This window comes from Pseudochaenichthys georgianus, chromosome 17 (genome assembly GCF_902827115.2).
Source record: "Pseudochaenichthys georgianus chromosome 17, fPseGeo1.2, whole genome shotgun sequence".
Classification (NCBI taxonomy): Eukaryota; Metazoa; Chordata; class Actinopteri; order Perciformes; family Channichthyidae; genus Pseudochaenichthys; species Pseudochaenichthys georgianus.
Window position 1 is genome coordinate 35,931,672 of NC_047519.1, and position 22,543 is coordinate 35,954,214.

The 22,543-nt window shown below is 41.7% G+C and overlaps 1 protein-coding gene across 3 annotated transcripts in view; it reads right to left on the bottom strand.

The window, feature by feature from the left end:
- atp1a2a (ATPase Na+/K+ transporting subunit alpha 2a) overlaps nucleotides 1-21,432 on the bottom strand; it is a 49,689-nt gene extending 28,257 nt beyond the window's left edge. For 2 of the 3 annotated variants that reach the window (XM_034104348.2, XM_034104347.2), the window contains exons 1-9: nucleotides 21,350-21,432; nucleotides 20,412-20,486; nucleotides 18,361-18,420; nucleotides 17,032-17,235; nucleotides 12,223-12,336; nucleotides 11,684-11,818; nucleotides 8,041-8,158; nucleotides 5,250-5,518; nucleotides 1,120-1,318 (exon numbers count right to left, since the gene is read on the bottom strand). In XM_034104348.2, the coding sequence (XP_033960239.1) occupies nucleotides 1,120-1,318; nucleotides 5,250-5,518; nucleotides 8,041-8,158; nucleotides 11,684-11,818; nucleotides 12,223-12,336; nucleotides 17,032-17,235; nucleotides 18,361-18,420; nucleotides 20,412-20,486; nucleotides 21,350-21,361 (1,186 nt within the window). In that variant the 5' untranslated portion in view covers nucleotides 21,362-21,432. Of the gene's footprint in view, nucleotides 1-1,119; nucleotides 1,319-3,064; nucleotides 3,120-5,249; nucleotides 5,519-8,040; nucleotides 8,159-11,683; nucleotides 11,819-12,222; nucleotides 12,337-17,031; nucleotides 17,236-18,360; nucleotides 18,421-20,411; nucleotides 20,487-21,349 lie in introns of those variants that run through there. The other variant, XM_071206418.1, reaches the window with a different exon arrangement.
- Nucleotides 21,433-22,543: the final 1,111 nt, after the last annotated feature.

Genomic DNA, 22,543 nt, shown 5'->3' on the forward strand with positions numbered 1-22,543 from the left:
CTTCTCGTCACTACTGAAGCGTTGTGCCTGAAGTCTTTATGGAGAACTTGGCAACACAAGCATTGAGGCGAGAAAGGAAGTGCATCCTTGTCAGAGCTAGGTCCAGGTCAAATGTGAGAAGGAATTACGAAATATACTTTATATCTTTGCATGTTTCATTCATTAACTGTCAGTGTTTGAACCAACAACATGGGTTTGATTACAATACACACGTTTTAATATCCCTTAGAACATCCCCTTTGATTCAGTCGTGCTGCGTTGGACTTTGAATATACATTTCATTTAGTTGTGTGTTGCTTGTTCGAGTGTGTTTCACATGATGTGTTTTCATTTAAATAACTAACGTGTGGCTCTGTTTAACCACATAGAGACTTGGTAGAGCACCAGGTTGTCGCAGTCTCAAGGACGCAGGTGTTTCAACGGCTCCAACTTAGAGAGACAACACCTCATTCAGACTTTGCAGACTCTTGCCGTGAACATGTGACTGTAATGTTGGGATCCTTTTCTGCGAAGAAGAGCTTATTCAATATTCAAAGGCGATCTCTTAAAGGTCACCTATTATGCAAAATCCACGTTTTCACGTCTTTTCATGTGTGTCTCCGTGAAAAGAGATCCTGAAAGTTCCAGGAACAAAGATTCTCTCTTTTTTTGATCCATTTCTATAAAAACCTGTCTGAAAACGAGCTGATCCGATTTTGGACACTTTATGATGTCATAACGATTTTTTTGGCTTGTGTAACCATTAGCAACCAAGGTAACCCCCCCCCCCCCCCCTTATCACCTGAATCTCCTCCTTGAGCACCATTGAGTTCTTGTTCTTTTAAATGTCTCTCTGAGGGGCGTGGGGAGGGGCTTCTTATTTTCATCTGAAGTAACAGACAGAGAATCAGCACTTTGGAAACAGGGCTGAAACAGAGGGGATTATGGGTAATGCTGCAATGAGACATGATCTGTATATATCTGAGAGCTGTGATATATTGATGAGAAACAGTATAATATGAGGCCTTTAACTTGAGTCTTTATTTCTATGAGATATTTCCCCCACGGTGCTCCTCTCACATCCTCTGCACGTGCCTGCCCCTCCCTCTCCTTTCATCCCTCCCCCTCTCCCTGTCTCACCCGTCTGGTCCTCAGTGGTGTCCGCCTCGTGGATCTGGTTGTCGAACCACATGTGGGCCACGGTCATGCGGTTCTGGGTCAGCGTGCCCGTCTTGTCGGAGCAGATGGTGGAGGTGGAGCCCAGAGTCTCTACGGCCTCCAGGTTCTTCACCAGGCAGTTCTTCTTAGCCATTCGCTTGGCAGTGAGAGTCAGACACACCTGGGAAGACACAGGGGGGAGGGTGGGAGAGAGGATGGATGATTGTTACTCGACGAGGGAAGAGAAAGCATGTGTACGCACCGGTGCTTGTGAAACCATGCGTGGTCCAGGTGCTTTACAACGAAAGAGCATGTTGGTGTGTCTGCATGTGTGTCTGTTTGCATGGATGTGGTTGGCTGGTAAACAGCAGGGACATACAAACCCAATGAATAGACAGATCCCATATGTTGCGAGAGACACATCGTCGCACAACGATTCAAGCTCTCGGCGTTGTTTACAGAGCAACACATGCAGCACAAACATTTCGACCCACGATTCACGCGGTGTGTCTGAAGCGAAAGCAACGAAAGAAAACCAGCCACTGGAAGTTGATTTATTTTCTGCGGCCAGTGAAATGTTGAACATGAACAGAGACTATCTGAAAATTATTATTGTTATTATTTTTATTTATTTTTGTGGTAATTTGTTATAATTATTAATCTGAGTGAAAAAAAGAAAAAAGGAGAATATATATATATATATATTATTGTTATATTTTTTGTTTGTTTCTGACATGTTCAATAAATTGACTAAACTAAAATGTCGACTGATGGCATTTCAAACGCCAGCTGGCATCCACCTCAGCTCTTTATTGTTGCAGAAAAAGTTAGATTTATTTCAACATGTGAGCAACTCCAGTAACCGTTGAGTAACGAATCGCCTGCTTTGTTGTGTTGTAGCTTCATTAGAGCCGGAGCTAACACTCACTGAGGGTACATCAGTGTTAGCAAAAGCACAGGTGTAACTAACAACATTGACGATGGCTCTGTGCCATTTAGGGGTGCCAGTAAACCATGACAGTGAGCCGGGTTATATAAGGGCTCCACAACTGGCACACGCAGCGCTGCAATAATCAATATGTTGATGTTAACACTGGATTAAATTACTGCATGTAATGAGAACACAGCCGCTCAAGGTGTCAACCCCGTGGAGAATCAACACACAACTCCGCATTCTCCCCGAAGTACTGACGAGCTTTTCAGCACAAATTCGAGTTCCATCAAACCACATTTCAGAAGCCTCAGGCAGCAATTTCATCAAACGAGCTCGTTTAGCCAGCGTACCTGATTACCTGCCCAGCACCGAGCCGCAGACAGACAGAAGTTAGCAACTAACTCGTGAAGAAGCCAACGGGCGCACCGAGCACACACAAAGCCTAAAAAAGGCCTTGAATTAATGACGACTGTTAGCTTCTACCAGGGGCGGACTGGGACTACAAATCAGCCCGGGACTCTCGACCGGCCCACTTCGGTACCGCCGGCCCATCGCGGTACCGCAAGTAAATTGTCGACCGGGGGGGTAGACAATTTACTAGCGGTAGACATTAAGGGTAAATAATGTCTACCGGGCCCGGAGCATTCGTCCAAAAAAAAAAAATCGACTAATAATGAAGAAAATTAACACATTTGTTGCAATAGTAATGTATGCACTAACTACATTACTACTTGTACTACAACATTTTAATCATCAGTTCTTCCTCATTTTCCTCAATTGTTCATATTTGGTTTATTAAAATAATGATATTGTGGTCATTGTTAAAAAATGTCTGCTATTATTATTATTTGTACAATGCACTTTCTGCCTTCCTGTCATTAGGAGTTAGACATGTAATGGCTATGCAATTTATTTGATTAGAACCTTCATTATCCTAAACTGCTGGGACATTTCGCCAATACCTTTATATTGTCGACTCTACTCTTCACTTACTTGTCACTGCAGCATAGGTCGGCATTGATGTACAGAGCCGACAGAAGACCTTGTTTATATTGGCATCATATGGAGAGGTGCAGCCAGTGACGCGTCCTGAAACCAGGAAGTAAGCTGCTGGTTCCCTCCACAAGGGTTTTGGAAAATAGCTGGAAATAAGGTCTGTGGAAAACAAACCCGTTTGATAAATGCACGTTTTGTTCAGCCGGATAATCTCCACATGTCTACCCTACTTTTATAATTTTCGAATCATAAATCTAATCGATAGATTATAAAAGGGTTTTAGGACGCGTCACTGCAGCCAACTCCATCGATCAAGCTGGCTGAAACTTTCTCTCCCTCTTCTTCTCATACTCCCTGTCACTCTCCTTTAACTCCTCCGGTGACTTTCTTTTATTTGAAGATTGTTTTTTGCCCGGTTACCGCTAGTATTAAAAACATTTGGCGAATGGTTAGGTGGCGCGATAGTCTGTAGTGAAGCAGCGCGCTCCCGCTCACCGGAGCCTGCTCCCGCTGCGCTCCGCAGCAAACAGCTGTTTGCTTTTCACCCAACAACAACGACAACCGACTCACGGAACGCTATGTTGTAGCGTTGATAAACGAAACTATTTAACTAAATTGCTAGTCAAAATACCAATACCACAGGACAATTTTTTTAAAGCAATATTTTTAGTGGCCCGAGCGGGCAAGTGGAAAGTACGGCCCATTCCCAAACCGCCCCCTACACCCTACCCCTACACCCTACCCCTCCGTTTGCGTGTTCACGCGGAGGCTCCGCCATATTGAGGGCTGTTCCAAAGCAACGAGTGTGGAGCGGTGTGGAGGGGGAGTGGGCTATCAAGCCCTCAAACAGCGAGTCTGCAGCGGTGCTGACTTGAGACAGGTGACCGGAGTCACGCTGTGTGTGTCCGTCAGGAAACACGCTGTGTACAAGTAGTTCCAGCAAATATCCACTGATAAACTGCAATGTTAACAACCTCATGATGACCTCATATGTTTTTAACTTAGGATCAAACCTGTGTTTAGTCTAGAAAAAGGTAAATGTGTGCATTTTATTATAAAGTTGTGTATATTTACAGACCATTGCAAAAACTAAGAAGCTTATAAACATCAGGTTTAAAACTAAAAGAGCTTTGAAACACAATGAAAGATGTTTGGAGTTTTATTTGAGTTATTCATTTAAACTTTTTGTCTAAGAGATGCTGATTTGAAACCGTTGTTAGATACAGTTTCGGCATTTCCTGTTTCTGCCGGAGAGAGGGGAGGCCGTCCCAAAGCTTGCTGCTGTATTTACTCCCTCCATCTGACAGGAGGGAGCCTCGTTGAGCTGCGAGTGTGGCTACAGACGGAGGGGTAGGGTCGAGGGAGTGGTTTGGGATTGGGCCTACGTTATGCTGGCCCGGGGTGTCTAAATAGTGCTTCCGGGGCAGCGGGCCATTTAATGTCGAGCCCTGCCGGTTACCGGCCGGCCCACATCGTCCGACCGGCCCACTTCAGTACCGGCCCATCGGGATTCGTCCCGAACGTCCCGATGGACAGTCCGCCCCTGGCTTCTATGCTATTCAAGTAAACAATTCATTATATGATGGATGCCACTATATTCATAGGCATATCAGACTGTTACTGTGTCCCAAAACATCTGCTTGTTCAGCAAATAACAAATATTACTTCTCAGCCCTTTTTGAAAAAACTCAATGTCAATTTTCAATGAATGTGTTCAGTGTTTTTGCTTCGGAGTAGTTGTGGGTGTTTTTATCAGGGGCGAATTTTGTGGTGTTGAGGCGCCAGGAAAATGGTGTTTAGCTACCTTTTAAAAACTGTATCCAACTCATAATACTTAGTTAGAACAAAACAGATAAATGACCGTTTGCAACACAAACCATGTTTAGCCTTTGTTTGTGTGCTGCGGGCGATGTATGACTTCTCCCCATGGTTCACTATTCCCAGAAGCTTATTGCGTCCTGTCCTTGCGACAAAGGGACCTTGTTTATTGTAAACTCTAGTACCCATTGTGTTCTTGCAGAGGTAATAAAAAAAAGAGGGTGGGTGCTGGTGTATAAACAAAAAAACATTGGAACATTTCTCTCTTTTGAGTGAACACTCCAGATATCTCTCTGGTGAGCAACACACCCACACACACACACACACACACACACACACACACACCCCCACACACACTACTCACAGTGACAGTCGCCAGCAGGCCCTCGGGCACATTGGCCACGATGATGCCGATGAGGAAGATGACGCCCTCCAGCCAGGTGTAGCCCAGGATGATTGACAGGATGAAGAAGCTCACGCCCAGGAAGACAGCCACGCCCGTGATTAGGTGGATGAAATGCTCGATCTCGATGTTGATGGGCGTACGGCGGACTTCCAGCTCTGACGCCAGCGTGGCGATGCGACCCATCACTGTATGGTCCCCGGTGCCAATCACGATGCCATGAGCGCCACCTGAGAGAGAGAAGGGGTCCACTGTCACTTCAACACATGCATGTTATATGGCAGGAAGTGGTGGAGTACAAATACTTTGTTACTGTACTAAAGTACATGTTTCTGGTATCAGTACTTCACTCCACGACTTATTTTTCTGACGACTTTTTACTTTGACTTCTTACATTTTGAACTCAAATACCTGAACTTTCTACTTCTTACATGTTGAACCCAAATACCTGTACTTTCTACTTCTTACATGTTGAACACAAATACCTGAACTTTCTACTTCTCACATGTTGAACACAAATACCTGAACTTTCTACTTCTCACATGTTGAACCCAAATACCTGTACTTTCTACTTCTTACACTTTAAACACAAATACCTGTACTTTCTACTTCTTACATGTTGAACCCAAATACCTGTACTTTCTACTTCTTACATGTTGAACTCAAATACCTGTACTTTCTACTTCTTACATGTTGAACTCAAATACCTGTACTTTCTACTTCTTACACTTTAAACACAAATACCTGTACTTTCTACTTCTTATATGTTGAACCCAAATACCTGTACTTTCTACTTCTTACATGTTGAACCCAAATACCTGTACTTTCTACTTCTTACATGTTGAACCCAAATACCTGTACTTTCTACTTCTTACATGTTGAACTCAAATACCTGAACTTTCTACTTCTTACATGTTGAACACAAATACCTCAACTTTCTACTTCTTACATGTTGAACACAAATACCTCAACTTTCTACTTCTCTCATTTCCCAAACAGCTCGTTCCTTTAGTCTGAATGTGTGTTTGGTGCGTGATCATTATTCTTTAGAGTCATTGCGTGCCTATTGATTTGAACACAATCCGTGTATCCATCACTTCCTGGTCTTCTCTAAAGAAGAGGGACCAATGGAAACGTTGTCATGTTGCCGTTGTTCAGCATGGAAACATTCATTAGCTAACAATGACATTATTGTTCTGTTGATATAAAGGGAGGTCAGGTACTCTTTAAAACAGCTGCTCGTTATGGGTACTTTTTACTCGAAGCCCAAACTTCTGTACTTTTACTTGGGTAAAGAAGTTTAGTCAGTACTTCTACTTCCACCAGAGTATTTTTAAACACGAGTATCTGTACTTGAGCAAAGGATGTGTGTACTGTTGCCATCTCTGCAGGAAGCGGCACACGTTTTACACCAAGCACAAGTTCCTCGCGGACGGCAGTTGTCATTTATTCTTTTACAAATGGTGCCAATTTGTTTTGTTGAAGAGAGCTCTTTAAAACAAGATGTCCAGCCCTCAGCCCGCTGATAGGAAAAGTGATGCGCTGGATAAATAGTGGTGATGGATGGAGGGAAAGGACAGGTGTAGGCCAGTGATTGATGGCTGCGGAGACACCGTGCTGACTGACTGAGTGATGGAAGGCAATCATGTAAAAGACAAACGTGTAATGTGCAGACCTCAGCTATTTCCTCAGTGGAAAGAAAACAAAACGGTTCAAAGGGAAATATCTGGATTATTCAGAGCAACAGGAAAGAAAATGCTGCTTCTGATTTTCTGTTGCTGTGAGCACCACTCACACTGTCTTTTCATTTTAAATCTCGGGGGCAAATATCTGGATACATAAAACCCAATTTATCTGCTGAGCTAGAAACCCCTGAAGAGGAAATATGGTGCTTTTATGTCCTTGAACACAACCTAGCTAGCTAGAGGGCGCACGATTGAGTAATAGACTAAAAGACAGCAGAAGGCTAAACATTACTCTCTGCATAGTTGTACTACTGATGCAGAAAATGTACAGATATATGCATGTTTAGTTACGCTGGCATATAGAATAAAAATGATTTATCTTTCAAATAAAGTATAATGGGCTTTTGAACGACTTACCTGAGGAGGAGAAACCTGTCATTTTTAAAAACTCGCTTTTTTTGGAATCGCTTATCCGTTATTTTATCTTAATATTTTCTATCTGTTTTACTCTGTGTTAAGATGCTGTTTAATTCATTTTCTCTCTGAGTATTTTTCACCGGTGTTCTGTTTTATGTGAAAGCGCTTTGTAACTGTGTTTTGAAACAATATAAATACAGTTTAATATTATAATTGTTATTTTAAAAGTCCATACAGACAATAATTGGTTAGAGACAGACTTTCCCCCCAAATAATGTACTTTGGATATGAACAGTTCACTTTATATTCCACCTACATTGGAATATATATGAAGAAATTAATAAAGTTGCATATTTCTAATAGAATACATAAGAACATCTCGTTAAAACGCTAAGTGCATCACCATTTGATGATTGATAGGAGCTGAAACATCGACTACAATTCCCAACAGTTGAATCTCAGATAAAAATACTCGTTAAAAATCTCAATGCATTAAATATTCAACACACTGCTATCGCACGGAGGGCTTGTCTAACGAAAGCACTGAAACACACTCGTGCTCAGGCGGACAGGTAGTGTTGATGTCCAGATGGTTTGAAAAAAACAACACTTTTAGATGTGATCATCTCAGCCAGATGTGACCTACTGACCCTCGACGCAGTTGGTGGAGTAGAAACAGATGTTGCGGGTTTCCAGAGGATTGTCATGTGTGAACTCTGGGGAGCGAGTCTGAGGCTCCGACTCTCCCGTCAGAGACGAGTTGTCCACCTTCGGAGGGAGAGGAAGCAAGCAGTGTGTTAGTGAGTGAGACTGAGGGAGGGAAGCAGGAGAGAGCGACAAGGTGAGAAGGACTCATCAACAACAAGCGCAACAAGTCCAAGCAAGTCCGAACGCTTCTCTGTTGACTTTTATTTTCCTCACGTTCCTCTATAGGTGAAGAAATGCATTCAATTGATCGCCACCGTCTTATTATACAGCCTCGAAGTCCAGTGGGATGAACTCCAGCTGGAAAGTCGACATGTTGAGACACGTTTTTATACTACAGGGAGTACTATATGAAAAGTGAAAGCTAACCTTAACAATGTAAAATGGATATAAAATGACATGGCTACTGTGGGCAGTTAATATTCAGAGAAAAGAACTTTCTAGATTAAAGTCACACATTCTCATGAAAACATTTGAATATTTCCTGAGATTAAAGTGAAACAAAAATTGAAAAGAAAGGTTTCGTGGAGTTTTGTTTAGGTTTAGTGGAGAATAGCATCAGAAAGCTGTACGCTGGGGGAAGGAGATTCAACAACACGCTGAGTACGTCAAACACTTTCAAAAGTCTCCGTCATATGTCAAGAAATATGAGAACGTCAAGCTGGGAAACAGAAGTAGCCACTTTGAGGTTGAAACGTTGGGTTTTGAATGAAATATGTCAGCAAGCGATTAGCTTGAATTTAAAATATGCAAAAGTATCCAACATTATTTTTTCTTTATTTAACCAGATAAAAGCATTGAGATAAAATCTAATTTTCAAAGCTGACCTGACCAAGAAGGCAGCACCGTTACACAAAACACAAACATATAAAATACAGAGAACATAACTAAGAAAACAAAAGAAGAAAAAGCAGTCACTGCATGGAGCACATTAGGACAGTAAGAAACGACTTATTCCTGCACGAGCAGCTGGTGGTAAGGACCTCAGACACGTTCAATTTAAAACATGCTATTGAGTCAAGTGCCCTCAGCTGGAGGCGTGATTGAAGGTCATTCCAAGACCAAGGACCATAATAAAAAAGACTCCTTTCCCCAGCCTCAGTCCGCACGGCAGGAACCTGGACCCGTATGCAGGCGCTGGGTCTGAGGTTGTAAGAGTCACAAACTGGGGCAAATCTGGCACATAGAGTGGAAGCTTACCTAAAATGGCTTTATACATTAATACAAAACAATTATAATAATAACCCTTAAAAGTGTGTTGATTAAGATGACATTCCCATAATCATGAGCTTTGTTTTTGTGCTAATTAGCCAACGCTATTATGCTAAAACCTGTGCTGTAAGAAGTACTAGCGTAAAATCTTACATACAAGTAAAAATGACAAAAACATTTGCAAGAAGATATACTTTACTTACAAAAAGCAAAAGTACTAGTGTACGTAATATCTCATTTCAGATTAATATATATATATATTAATGCTGTCAAAATTATCGCGTTAACGGCGGTAATTAATTTTTTGAATTAATTGCGTTAAAATATTTAACGCATTTAACGCATGCGCAGAATGGCCCGCCTCATACATCCCACCAGTGGCAGCGCTGGGGTAGGCTACAGCCTTACCAAGAAATGGCTTAGGCCCACCATGAAAAATGATGTTAAAGTAAGCAAAATAAAGTCTGCCAACTCGCGCCGAGTCAATGGCACAGACAGCAGTTAGTAAGATTGATTTCAGTAGCCGCTTGTCTGGAAATACCGAAGACTAGAAACGTAGTGATCGTCTTCTCAATAGAACATCTTTGATAATGTCTTCTGTGTTAAAGAGACAGATGTAGCCACGTATAGGCGTTTATGCTCTTGACCCAGTGTTTTACTATGACTGATGTCCTGCTGTGTTTCCGCCTGATTTAATGCACAAGTGAATTAAATCAGTTATTTTTCTACGTATGAACCATGTTTTGGGGTTTATTTCATTTGATAACTGGCCAAAACCTGATAGATGTATATTTGTATACTTCCTTTTTTATATATAAAGTCTCCCTTATTAAAAAAAGTAATCAAGCATAATGATGTGAATATAACTCAGTCAGAACAAAGTTTGTATTGATTCTCCGTCACCAGCCCTTTGTCTCAGTAGCCAGCATTATTAGAAAAAGCAGAGCGTGTGTGTGGGTTGTCTTTCATTTTGACACACAGAACAATGTTACAATAAACATACATACTGTATGTGAAATGGATATATCCGCCTTCTTTCATTTATCTTTCCATTCCCACAACAATATACATAAAGAAATGGCATATTTTGGACATAGTTCGAATAGTGATTAATCATGATTAATTAATTTTTAAGCTGTGATTAATCTGATTAAAAATTGTAATCGTTTGACAGCCCTAATATATATATTACATTAGAATTTGACATCTGATGCGTTAATGTATTTATAAAGGCTGGTGAATCTGGAGCTAATTTTAATACCGCTGCTGGATATCTTAACCTACAATTATATATATTATAATGCATGTATTAGTTTATATGTATATTTTATAAACTACATTTTGGAATTTGTAAAATAACTAGTAACTAAAGCTGTCTGATAGTTAGATTAGTTCAGTCTAGTGGAGTAAGAACTTTAATTTTGGCTTTAATAATGTATTGAATAAATATAATATAGCATACAATGGAAATATTAAGGTAAAGTACCTCAATATCATAGTACTCGAGTACATGTACTTCATTACATTACACCACTGGCTCTAACACTAACTTAAGATGATGACAACAAAAAAGACTGATTCAAATTAAAATAGATTCAATAATATTCAAGTAATAATAATATTATAATAATAATATTCCACATTCAAGCCCCTCCGCCCTCCCTACAGGCCGATCACGCAGACTGCGTGGGGCCTCATCTTGAGGAGGGTGCCTCAACTGAGTCGAAAATGCGGCGCACCTATTAGTGTGGCGCGGCACCCCCCCCCCCCCCCTCCTTTGCGCGGGGCCTCATGTTGGCCAGGGACGGCACTGAAGGCGCCTTAAATAAAATGTGTTAGAGCCAGTATTTTGATTTGATAAGAAAGGCCACCTAATTGTGACGTCTGTAGTCAACACACTATAAAAGACTACAATTCCCACGGCGCCTGCTCCAAAGTGAAAGTGATGGACAACCGGCTAGAAAGACGCCGTCAGGGAACCGTTTTTAACCGTTAAACTACCCTTTAAGTTATTAAGTTATATGAGCCTTATCAAGAAGAAAGAATGCCTAAGTTGTTTGTTATTTAATTTGAGTTTTGCTTATTTGTTTTTAACATTGTAAAGGCCTCTTTTCTTTGTTGCACATGTAAAAGTTTGTTATTCAACACATCTCTTAATACCATCCAAACCATCAGAGGCCAAGCAACTCTTCCAACTGTAAGTAACACACATATAAAGGAAGAAGACGAGTTCAAACATGTCTGTTTAGGGCGTCTAGTGGCTTGATAGATAAACAAGGAAGGAAGCCACGACAAAATGTATTATCATTATTATATTGAAAGCAGGTGTGAAATAGCAAGTCAGTGGAATCCCACTGAGACCTCCAGTGCCCCTACCTTGCACCCGCTGGAGGAGACCACTCGAAGGTCAGCCGGGATGCGGTCTCCTCCTTTGATCTCCACTAGATCTCCCCGCACCACAAACTCAGCATTGATCTGCATCTTCTCCCCCTCACGGATCACCAACGCTTGCTGGCATGGAGAAAAAAGGGAAGAGAGGGGAGAGGGAGGGTGCGAACAGAGAGAGGATTTAGTCAGAGGAAAGGAAGAGCCGGAGGGTGCAGAGGTATATGAGAAAGGAAGAGATAGCGGGAGTGGAAAAGCAGGAGGAAAAAGACAGGTAGTCGGAAAGCAGACAAGAGAGTGGAGTGAAAAAGCCTAAATAGATTAAAGTATTAGGTAATCGAAGTGCTTAGGGGGGGAACGCGAGGGGAGTTTTTATGCAAACACACTCACAATCCAAAGTTGGCTCAAACATTTATTCTTCCTTTGTGCAAGCTTATTAGGTTTCCACTCAAGTGAGGGTGTAAGCTCTACTTGAAGGACAGCTTATTGATTCTGAAAGCTGTGAGAGTACACCAAACAACTCAACTTACCTGTGGCACCATTTTCTTGAAGGAGTCCATGATCCGGGAGCTCTTGGCCTCTTGGAAGTAGGAGAAACAGCCGGTGATGATGACCACGGCGGACAGCACCACGCCCAGGTACAGCTGAACGGGGCAAAGCAGGGCCGGAAGGGGAGAGGTGTCATGATCCACTTAGTTAGGTTCATGTTAGGCTTTTTTCGGCAGAGGAAAAGGGGATTTACAAACCGCAAAAAGGTTTTAAAACAGCAAAACCTTAAAGGCTGAGAGCTAAGAGCAAGACAATCCCAGTGTTAGATTTAAAAGGAAAAGCCACCTTAAAGCTGGATTATCGTGTACTATTCCTGTCCTCTTGGATGATTCAATGTTAGTCCACATGAAAGTCTGTCTTGCAAACCCAGAAAACCTAAACAAGAGACTCTGATCTGCGAGGCCACCAACACCCCTTTTCCATCAAAGTGAAACAGAGGGGATTATGGGTAATGCTGCAATGATCTGTTTGGTGTTTTGGAGCCAAACACTTCAGAGACATGTTTTGCACCCGACAGGCCAATCACGCAGCCTGCAGGGGGCCCCGCCCAGAGGGCTTCAGCTGCGGTGCGCAGTTCTCCGCTCACCCCCCTCTGACACATGAGAGTGAGAGGTGACAAGGGGAGCACGTCTTTAACCCGACACCGTTGCAATGAATCGACATCTGACCAATCACGGCTTTGATACGGCCGCTAGTGCAGGTGAAGAGATGTCGGTGAAAAGACAGTTTCAGTCCGAGAGGGACAAAAAACAAAACATGAAGAAACTAGAGCATCACTCGAAGGTGGGTTATTGTATGAGTCAAATGTACAACTTGTGAATGTTGTATAAGTCAAATTGCCAATTGCCATATTAAAACATCAGCTGCAATTCACGACATGAAGAAGGCAGTCTCTGCAGAGCATATAGGCTAATGGAGATGCAGTTACTTCCATTCTTTATTTACCATTCATTCAAATATGTGATGCCTTCTATCTGCTAATGTACAGGAGGAAGAGTGATACACTGTCTGTCTAGTTGGCTTACATAACAGTTAAAGTTTACAGCCTAAAAAACATGGAGCATTTTTTCCCCTTTTATTCATTTTTATGTCAATTTGCACATTTCATGGTGATGCTCAGCCTCTCCGCTTAACTCCTGCAGTCATCGTCATGTCAACCACAACACAGAGAAATACTGATAGCAATGTGTGTGTAGTTGTTGATACATTGCTGACAGAGGGAACTAGAATACAGATTTAAGAAATATCCGTTTTTGAGCATGTCATAAGCATGTTTTGTCTTGACTATATTACAACTATATGACAATAAAATAATATAGTATTTATATTATTGAATTGATTATGATTATTAGTAGAAGTAGTTTATTTTCATTAATTATATTTTAATCTTTTTGAGGCTAGTATTTGGCAGGAAATGCCGACGTATTCACCTGTAAACGCATACTGATCGACATACATGCACATTCACCATTTACCTCACTGTATAACAAAGTAACTGTTGATAATAATAATAATAATAATAATAATAATAATAAACAGGAATTATATATTTGCAAAGTACTTTGTTTTCAAAAAAATGTTGTTCACTCATGTCGGTTGGGGGGGGTGGGGGCCTCATCTCACAATGTCGCTTGGGGCCCCAAGTTGGCCAGGGGCGGCCCTGCCTGTAATATTATGATGAAAAACAGTATAATAGGGGACCTTTAAATGGGAGTAATGACGAGGCACTATTTGGTTTTCTGGGCGGTGGGAAACAAAACCAGTTCGCACTTAGAACTAAATGAGAACCAAACGAGCACCAGTTTGGCGCTAGAACTGATTCTCAGTGGAAAAGGGGTACAAGATATATTTAATCTGAACTGGAGCCTGGCTGACTTATTTTGGTCCTTTTTTATTTGGACTTCCTGTGAATATTTTCCTTTTCACCAAGCTGTGATAGGTTGAGCTCTTGGCTGACGCAAACTAGACAGCCAGGTTTTATTTTGGATGAAAGCGTCTGCCAGCTGCTCTGTACTGTATGTCCCGGACTCCTGGAAAATGAAATTCTTTAAAAGCCCTGAAAAGTTTCCCTTTCTTTTGAAGGTGCTGCTTTCATTTGACAGGAACAGACTGTTTTGCTTTTTTACACTTAAATGCGTGTTTTTATGGCTTTTTTAAGGTAACGGTGCAAAATGTTCTGAACCAGGAAATACATTTGTATCCTCAGAAAATCTGTGTTTACAACATGTTCCACTCTCACGGTGGCTTCGTCTTCACGTGTTTCTTTTTGCAGATTTGAGCTCTTTTGCTTGCTTCTCCAATTGGGAGAGACTTGTTCTTATTCACCAGTTTTACATAAATGCAAAGACAACATCTGTCAAGGCAGCTGACACATTTGAATGTACTAAAGTTTAATGGATTTAAATAATAACTCCTGAACTCCAGACACATGAATAATAAAATATGTTGTGTAAACTGAGCAGCACTTTTAGAAAACCTGGGGATAATAAACCTTTTTTTTCCTCACACTGAAGACAATTCCTCAACAGACCATCAAATAATGTTAAAAATGGGTTTAAGTGAGAACAAAGTGACGTGTGAAGTCCTGTTCGGGGGGTTTTACTCTTAAATAACTGCTTGTACATTATGCAAAGCGCCAAATCTGCAGGCAGTCGGGGCTTTTGAAGTCGCAGAGCATCCAGCTGTACGTACTCGCTGCCTGATTAAAGGAGGGAGATTACACTTATCACGTGTGTTCGTGCGCGTGCCTATCTGTACAGTATGTTATTGTATATTATGCAAGGCTTTAATGCTGTCTGGGGTTTGGAGAACGCCGAGTGATGATTGCGTAATAACTCAGAGTCATAAAGTGCACTGTATGGATGGCTGCGTGGCTCCATTTGCACAGCGGGTGGTCTGAGAATTTACCGCTGCTAATGCCAGTCACGGCGGATGGTTTTACGTCACATTCTCCGAGGCGGGCTCGATGTCTTTGTGTACTTGTAATTCTCTACTTACGAGGATCAAGTAGTGGCGCGCTATTCCTTTTCGTCCTGCTTTACTATATTTTGTATTTCCTTTCGGGATGCTTGCTGTGTGTTGGTACATGTGACCTAATTGTGTTGCCATTTTGGCAAGGACTCTCAGGAAGGAGATTTAGATGTCAAGAGGACATTCTGATTAAGTAAAGGTCATCATGAATAATCTCCCCACGAGAAGATAAACCATAAGGAAATCACCAAAATGAAGTATTTAAACACTTTCTGGTCCCTGGTAGAAGGTTAACGATTCGGTTTAAGGATGCCAAATGTGTGTTTTGTTAAATGTGCATGCTTTAAAATCATTTCATAATATAAGTTCTTGATTTCTGGTGGAACTAAAATGTTATCGACAGATGGTATGAACATATTGAGCTATCACTTGCAAAAATAGCAACTGAGCTATTTAGGGTTTGTTTAACTTGGAGGATAAATCTTTCTCAGAATACATTCTTACGCAGCCAATACCAATATTACTCAAGCTGCAGGATAAACCTTTATTGAGGGACATGCTTGGCTGAAACTCTCCATAACTGTTCAATCCAATTCAGAAATGTGTATGTATGAACGTTATAATCAACATGCAGGAAAAAAGCTTAACGTTGAAGATGCAGCTTCAGAGGGAAATAGCTTTGGAGAAAATGAAGTATTCCTTAAAGGTGGGGTAGGTAAGTTTGAGAAACCGGCTCGAGGTCGCTAGAATTTGAAAATACACAACCGGAGAAAATCTGCCACTTCCTCACAGAGCCCCTCCCCCAACACACACGAACGCGCACATGACCAATGAGGGCACGAGATAAGTTTGTGCCCCGATGGAAGGCTGACAGGCAGGTAGGCCATGTACTTTTTACAGTATTACGGCTTCTACAGATGAAATCTTTTTATGGATTTTTTGTCAAAGCACTTCAGATATTCATTGCTATCGGGATGTTAAGAGCATTCCATGGAATATAGCAAAAAGTGTATCTCAAGCCGGTTTCTGAAACTTACCTACCCCACCTTTAACATCCCGATAGCAATGAATATCTTTAGTGCTTTGACAAAAAATCCATAAAAAAATGTCATCTGTAGAAGCCGTAATACTGTAAAAAGTACAACCAATTGGATGGCCTACCTGCCTGTCAGCCTCCCATCGGGGCACAAACTTATCTCGTGCCCTCATTGGTCATGTGCGCGTTCGTGTGTGTTGGGGGAGGGGCTCTGTGAGGAAGTGGCAGATTTTCTCCGGTTGTGTATTTTTAAATTCTAGCGATCTCGAGCCGGTTTCTCAAACTTACCTACCCCACCTTTAATTGAGAATATCTATATTTTTTCCTGGATATGCCTGAAATACAACCCTGGAACCGACCTTGACTGATTTCAGTAACTTCAATCAATAACTAGATTCAGAACCTACATTTAGACGTGGATATAAAAGGATCGCTTTACCTAGAAGAAGAGTTTGGTTGGATGTAATGCAGAACGTCGCATCTGTACGTCACTTAAATCAGTAATGTGTGATTTTTGCATATTTTTACCATATCGTAATGTATATTTTGAGGTTGAAAATATAATATCTTAAGCATTTTGGTAAGTGACCGGACAAAATCCCTCAAATTAACAAAACCATACCATCATGTAAGCGTGGATATGTCAATGTGTATGTCTCTATTTCTGTCTCCTGTACCTGTTTTACCTGCAGCTGTCTTTGCCCATGTACCTGCATCTCTGTGTGCCTGCGAGTGATTAATATGTGAGGTGTGTGCTCGTACATGTGTGCAAGCAGTTGCTCACGTTGTCATTGACCGCCTCGTCCTCTGTGGCCACCTGGATGGAGTAGGCCAGGAAGCAGAGGATGGCACCGATCCAGAGCAGGATGGAGAAGCCGCCAAAGAGCTGACGGCAGAACTTGACCCACTCTGGGGTGGTGGGCGGGGGGGTCAGGGCGTTGGGACCGTCCCTTTCCAGAACCTCCAGGGCTTTGGCGTGGGTCAGGCCCTGAGGGAGAGCAATTTCTAAGAATGAGTCTGTTGCATCGGTTAGAAAAATATCACTCGTCACCGGCTTGAGCTTCAATCTCAGGATCCATGTTTTTATTATCCTCTCAAGAATGGAAGTAGTCACCACACACAGAGCATTTGGTCCTGAGCAGTGTCCTTCACATGCTGATATACAAGAGAGGCAGTTACACAGTCACAAGATGCAGAATACCGGTTCAAAGCAGTATTCAATGTTTAGTTTTAGATTAGCTAAGGCCTGCGTAAGCAATAGACATGAGTCATATGTATCCCCATAGAGGCTGAATCAACATGTTAATCACATAGCTATCACATGCCTAAGACAGTCCTGATGCTAAAACAGCTACGTAGGGCCTTTGTTATCATGTGTACTCTGATATTAGAAGGCTTCATTCATTATTTTCCCAACAGCTAGGAATCTTATTACAACACACAACGACCCCATTTTCACCATGGCTTAAAAAGCTATTTGACTGCTACAGTTGCAAAACATAAAGTATTCCTGCTTGGCCTATTCGACACTACGGGTATAATAAACAGGGAGAATGTTCTTACTAAGGTTAAGGCAACACAACTGCTGGATTTATTGATATTTATTTTTCATCATTTAATTCCTAATAGTGTCATGTTCAACTCATGCATGTATTTGAAGAACATGTAGCGAGATACAATGTCAAAAAACACATTTCTCCAGAGGTTAAGCCGGTTTCCTTTGGCATTTTTATGTTTTTTGGTTTAATATTTTTGTCAACACTAATCTCAAAAAGATAAAATCAGTTTCACTTCAGCTGCAATGTCAAACTTAAGGTACGGCGCAAATGTGTTTACGGCATAAGAAATGGCGTGATGTATTCGATGCTGTCTGTCATGGCATCAAAGTGTGTGTGTCTGTGTGTGCATCTGTGTGATTGGGGGATTAAAGATGAATGAGGCTCAAGGTGAGCCGAGGACGCCGCTGTGGATCAAACTTGACCAAAGAAATGTTTGGTCTCAGTTTGGATGCTGCTCACACGTACCGACACACACAGATCACATCTCTGTGGGCAGCATTGTTGTGTGTGTGTGTGTGTTTCTGTGCATGTGTAAATGAGATTGTTTGTGTTACCCGTGTGAGGTCCACTCCATAGCGGTTTCCCAGATCCTCCAAAGTGAGTTTGTGGTCGTCCTGTAGGCAGAAAATAATCTGTTTTAATCTGTTCTTCAGGGGAGCAGAAACACAGAATACAATCTGGTATAATGGTAATTGGCCAGTAACATTGTTTTCTAAGGTAATTTGTCAATGACGTAAAATAAATGGGAAACTGTACATATAATTTTACAGCAAAATATTCTGCTTTGAGTGCATGGCTGCAGCTGTAAAGGGAATTATTAATAACAAGCCAGGGTCATATAGATCTGGAGGGCACTGATCCATTACACATCTCACTAAGAAAAGACTTTATTCTATAGCTGACATGGATCCAGGGAATATATATACATTATTTATTTCCCATGACAGATGGTCAAGAGGTCAACCAGTGAGGTGCACTCCCCTGCATCTTTGAATCTCTGAGTAGTGCTGAACTAGAGGGGAGCAAACCTCAAGTGCAGCACGAGTTAGTTTGTTCTCCAGCTGTAAAAACGTGCGCACTCGAAAACTGAAAAACACTGCCTGATGGAATAAGTCACCCCATGAAGCATTTGGATATCAACTTGATCAAGTTTCTTTGAATTTGTGAAACCATACTTTCTTTTTCTCGACTGCCCCGAAAAGAATCAAAAATCAGAGGCAAGTCTTAAAGAATTAAGTGTATGGGTGTTTGCATTTAGCAACAACAAAACTGCATCTAAACAACTTTAACTTCTGCATTATAATCCGAGTTGTGTGCTCACTTATATTACCCAAAAACATGCATTTTCACTCAACCTTTCTAGTAATAACACGTATTCATAATCAGTACCCAAAGCACGATTAGCACATGAGTGAGCATTAGCATTAGCATTAGCATTAGCAAGGTGAGTAATTCATACACCAATTGTCAATTTCAAGGGAAAGTATTCCTTAAACATTGATTTGCAGGTTAATTTTCCTGTGTTCAGGTTGTATTCTAATTCTGGCTGCTAGTTCAGTTACCGTAATATTCTGCAACTGATTTCTACCGTATCTATTTTATTCTATTACATCTGTGTTTCGCACATTTACAAAAACGTTAGCCCCTTTTGTTAATTGTGTCTCGTTGCTGTTGTAAAGCTGTACTTGTCTTAATTACCAGACAGAAAAATGATTTCTGATTCTGATTGGTGGCATGTTTGCATTATTATTCCTGCGCAGCATATTGCACCTCGAGATTTCCCCTGTAGCTGAAATGGAGCTTGGTTCTGGAGCCACACAAATTCCTGCTAGCAGCTGTCAGGAAGGTGTCAGTCCCACAGCATGAAGGGCTGCTTTGTTCATTCAAAAATAAGACAGGCAGAAATCCATCAATACAGTCCCCTCGGAGGACCACAACGAAAGTGATTTGGCCACCGTCAACGACATGCCCGAGTGTTCACAGATCCGTTCACTGGTTAGGCTTTATTTACACTGTATGCCCTTACACCCAATATTGATCAGCCATTGTCTGATGGTTGTTTAAAGGAACACTGGGGGGAGATGTAGGAAATCACTCAATGAAAGAAGTACATGAAACAGACGGATGGAAGTGGACACTAAAGCCCCGAACAACGCTGGAAGTGTTGACAGGTTTCTTTCCTCCCATAGGTCAACGGGCCAACTTGATAATTGACAAGAGCTGCTTTATCAGAGATAGTGCGTGCAGCAAAACGTAGACCCAGTTTTCATGGGCATCGCTTGGCTGCGTTCTGACAGCACCTCAAAGGGATACAGCTCTGCACAAGACAAAGACGCTGCTCTGCACCGCTGGTGGCCCACAAATTATTCAGCATCTTTCTGAGTACAAAGAAGAGCAGCCAGAGGGTTGGTGGAAGCGATAGAAGAGGACAGGCTGGCTCATCTACAACCGACAACTCGAAGCAGGTTGGATTGCCTTTTTGTTTACTGGCCACTGTTTTCATTTTCCCTGTTAAATATCCCCGTGTCTTTGGCGTGACACTATTTGGGAGCAGCGATAGAATCAATCAGTGTGGGGAGGAGCAGTGAGAGCTTATTTTTCTTACCAAGGACACCTCCTTCTTCAGCTCTTCCAAATCCCTCTCCTTCCTTTTCTTCTTCCCCATATTCTCGGCACCAAACTAGGGAAGGAGGAAGAGCGAGATTACACATTATCCTAAACTTCCACAACAAAAACAGACTGGGCTTTTGTGCTTGTAGCCACATTGTGTCTAGCCACGTATTACAAGAGTCAGTGTAAGCACAATAGACTTGTGTGTATGACGGTTTCAGTCTCCTAGCAATATTGGCAAACCATTCACTGAATATGGAGGAGAAAATATTTTTCTCATAGTGAAAGTTCCCTTATTTGTGTGCCTGAGAGCGAGTGTGTGTGTCATGAACAGTTGGAAGAATGGTGCATCATGGAAATCATCTGCTGCTGTCAGTCTTCTCTTAGCAGCACGTGTGCATGTCAGTGAAGGAGGGATACACACCGAGTGCGAGCGAGTGACACAGTGAAAAGTAATCAAAAAAAGCCAAAGACGGAGCGCGGAGTCGGTGGAGTGCCTGAAATGTGTCTCGCATAGCAATTTCCCCCCACTGTGTGTGAGGAAGATTACCAGCCTGTCCCCCCATAAAGCTAAATGGAATGGGCCTGATGGAGAGAATAAAAAACTAAATTACGTAATTACCCAAATAAACAGCAAGCCGGTAACAAAACTTATTTAGAAGAAAAGCCATCATCCTGAAATTATACTGTCTTTAAAGAAAACAAATAAACAGCAGCAGTCTGAGGAAAGTCCAGCGCTGCAGACGGGTTTAGAAATCTCAGTAGTTTTCCATGATGCATATCCAAGCCATATGCTGTTACTGTATATAAATCACAGTAGGAGCGCAGCAACTGAGTCCTGCATTACTACAGCTTCAACCGGAAGCGAAGGTTTGAGAGCGACAAAACAAACAAGCACTTTACGGTAGATGTTTTTAAATGAAAATCACTTACCCCTTTACCCATGCTGAATATCCAGACGTCGACAGGTTATAATGTGAAGGACAGCGCTCAGGGGCCACAGCTGAGACCCCCCCCCCCCCCCCACGTGTGGAAGACACTTGTGGCTTTTTTGGGCCTGGCACCCCCTCACCAAACACGCTGTGCCTTTAGTTCTTGCAGGGTAACCTAAGCCATGCCATTCCTCTCTACATACTTCTATACCATGGCCTCTTTACACCCAAACTCTCACACAGTGAAGGTTTCTCTGTGTTTGTGTGTGTGTGCGTGTACCTGCTACATATTCTCCCCCCCCCCCCACCAACACACATGGTTGCATAGAAAACAACCGCCACCAATCAATGCTGTCAACATCAGAAACAAACCCTCGCACTCCACATAACATGCAGTGCAAATGTGATAATGAGGGACATATATTGGCCCTTTAAGATATAAAATAACATTTATATTCAGCTTTTTCTGATACTAAACACAGACTGAATCCTTAGGTCTGTTCTGCATTAAAAAAAATCCTGTCAATATCTGTTGAATCGTTTGTTAATAGATCCTCAAAGATCAGTTGTTTCTTTTGCTTGAATTTATAGTGACTTGTATAACACCACAATTAGCAACATATTTCTAACATAAGGCGGGTCATGGACACTTCGCCCACGCAACAGATGCAGCGAATGATACCGTGTCAAATAAGTAGTCTACCAAATGTCTTCTCACAAGTTGCCAATGACTTAAAGCGTTGACTCTTCCTACATTGCATGCTTTTAATCCTGTATGAGCTGAAACTTTAATGTACTTATGGGCCACTGGCTCCTGTTCAAGGTTTCTTCTACTTTTTCAACCCAGTCTCACGGCATTTCGTGTTATAGTCACCAAATTAATTGAATATTGATTCGTGTTCACAAACACGGTTTTTCCATTTTTTTCGTGTCACACAGAATGACTTTAAAAGCAATGTATTTCTATTGGTAGTATGTTTCGTGCCTGCACCACGTCTTTTTTTCCGGTCGGGTCTTGGAAGACCAGAAGCTGTGTGGTTCATACAAACATTTTATTTCTCAATACCACGATTTTTAAAATTATTTTTAAATTGTATAATGTCGGACTTTTTTAAAAAAAAAAAAAATGGGAAAAACGTGTTGGTGAACACGAATCAATAGATTCATTTTGTGACTAAAACACAAAATGCCGTGA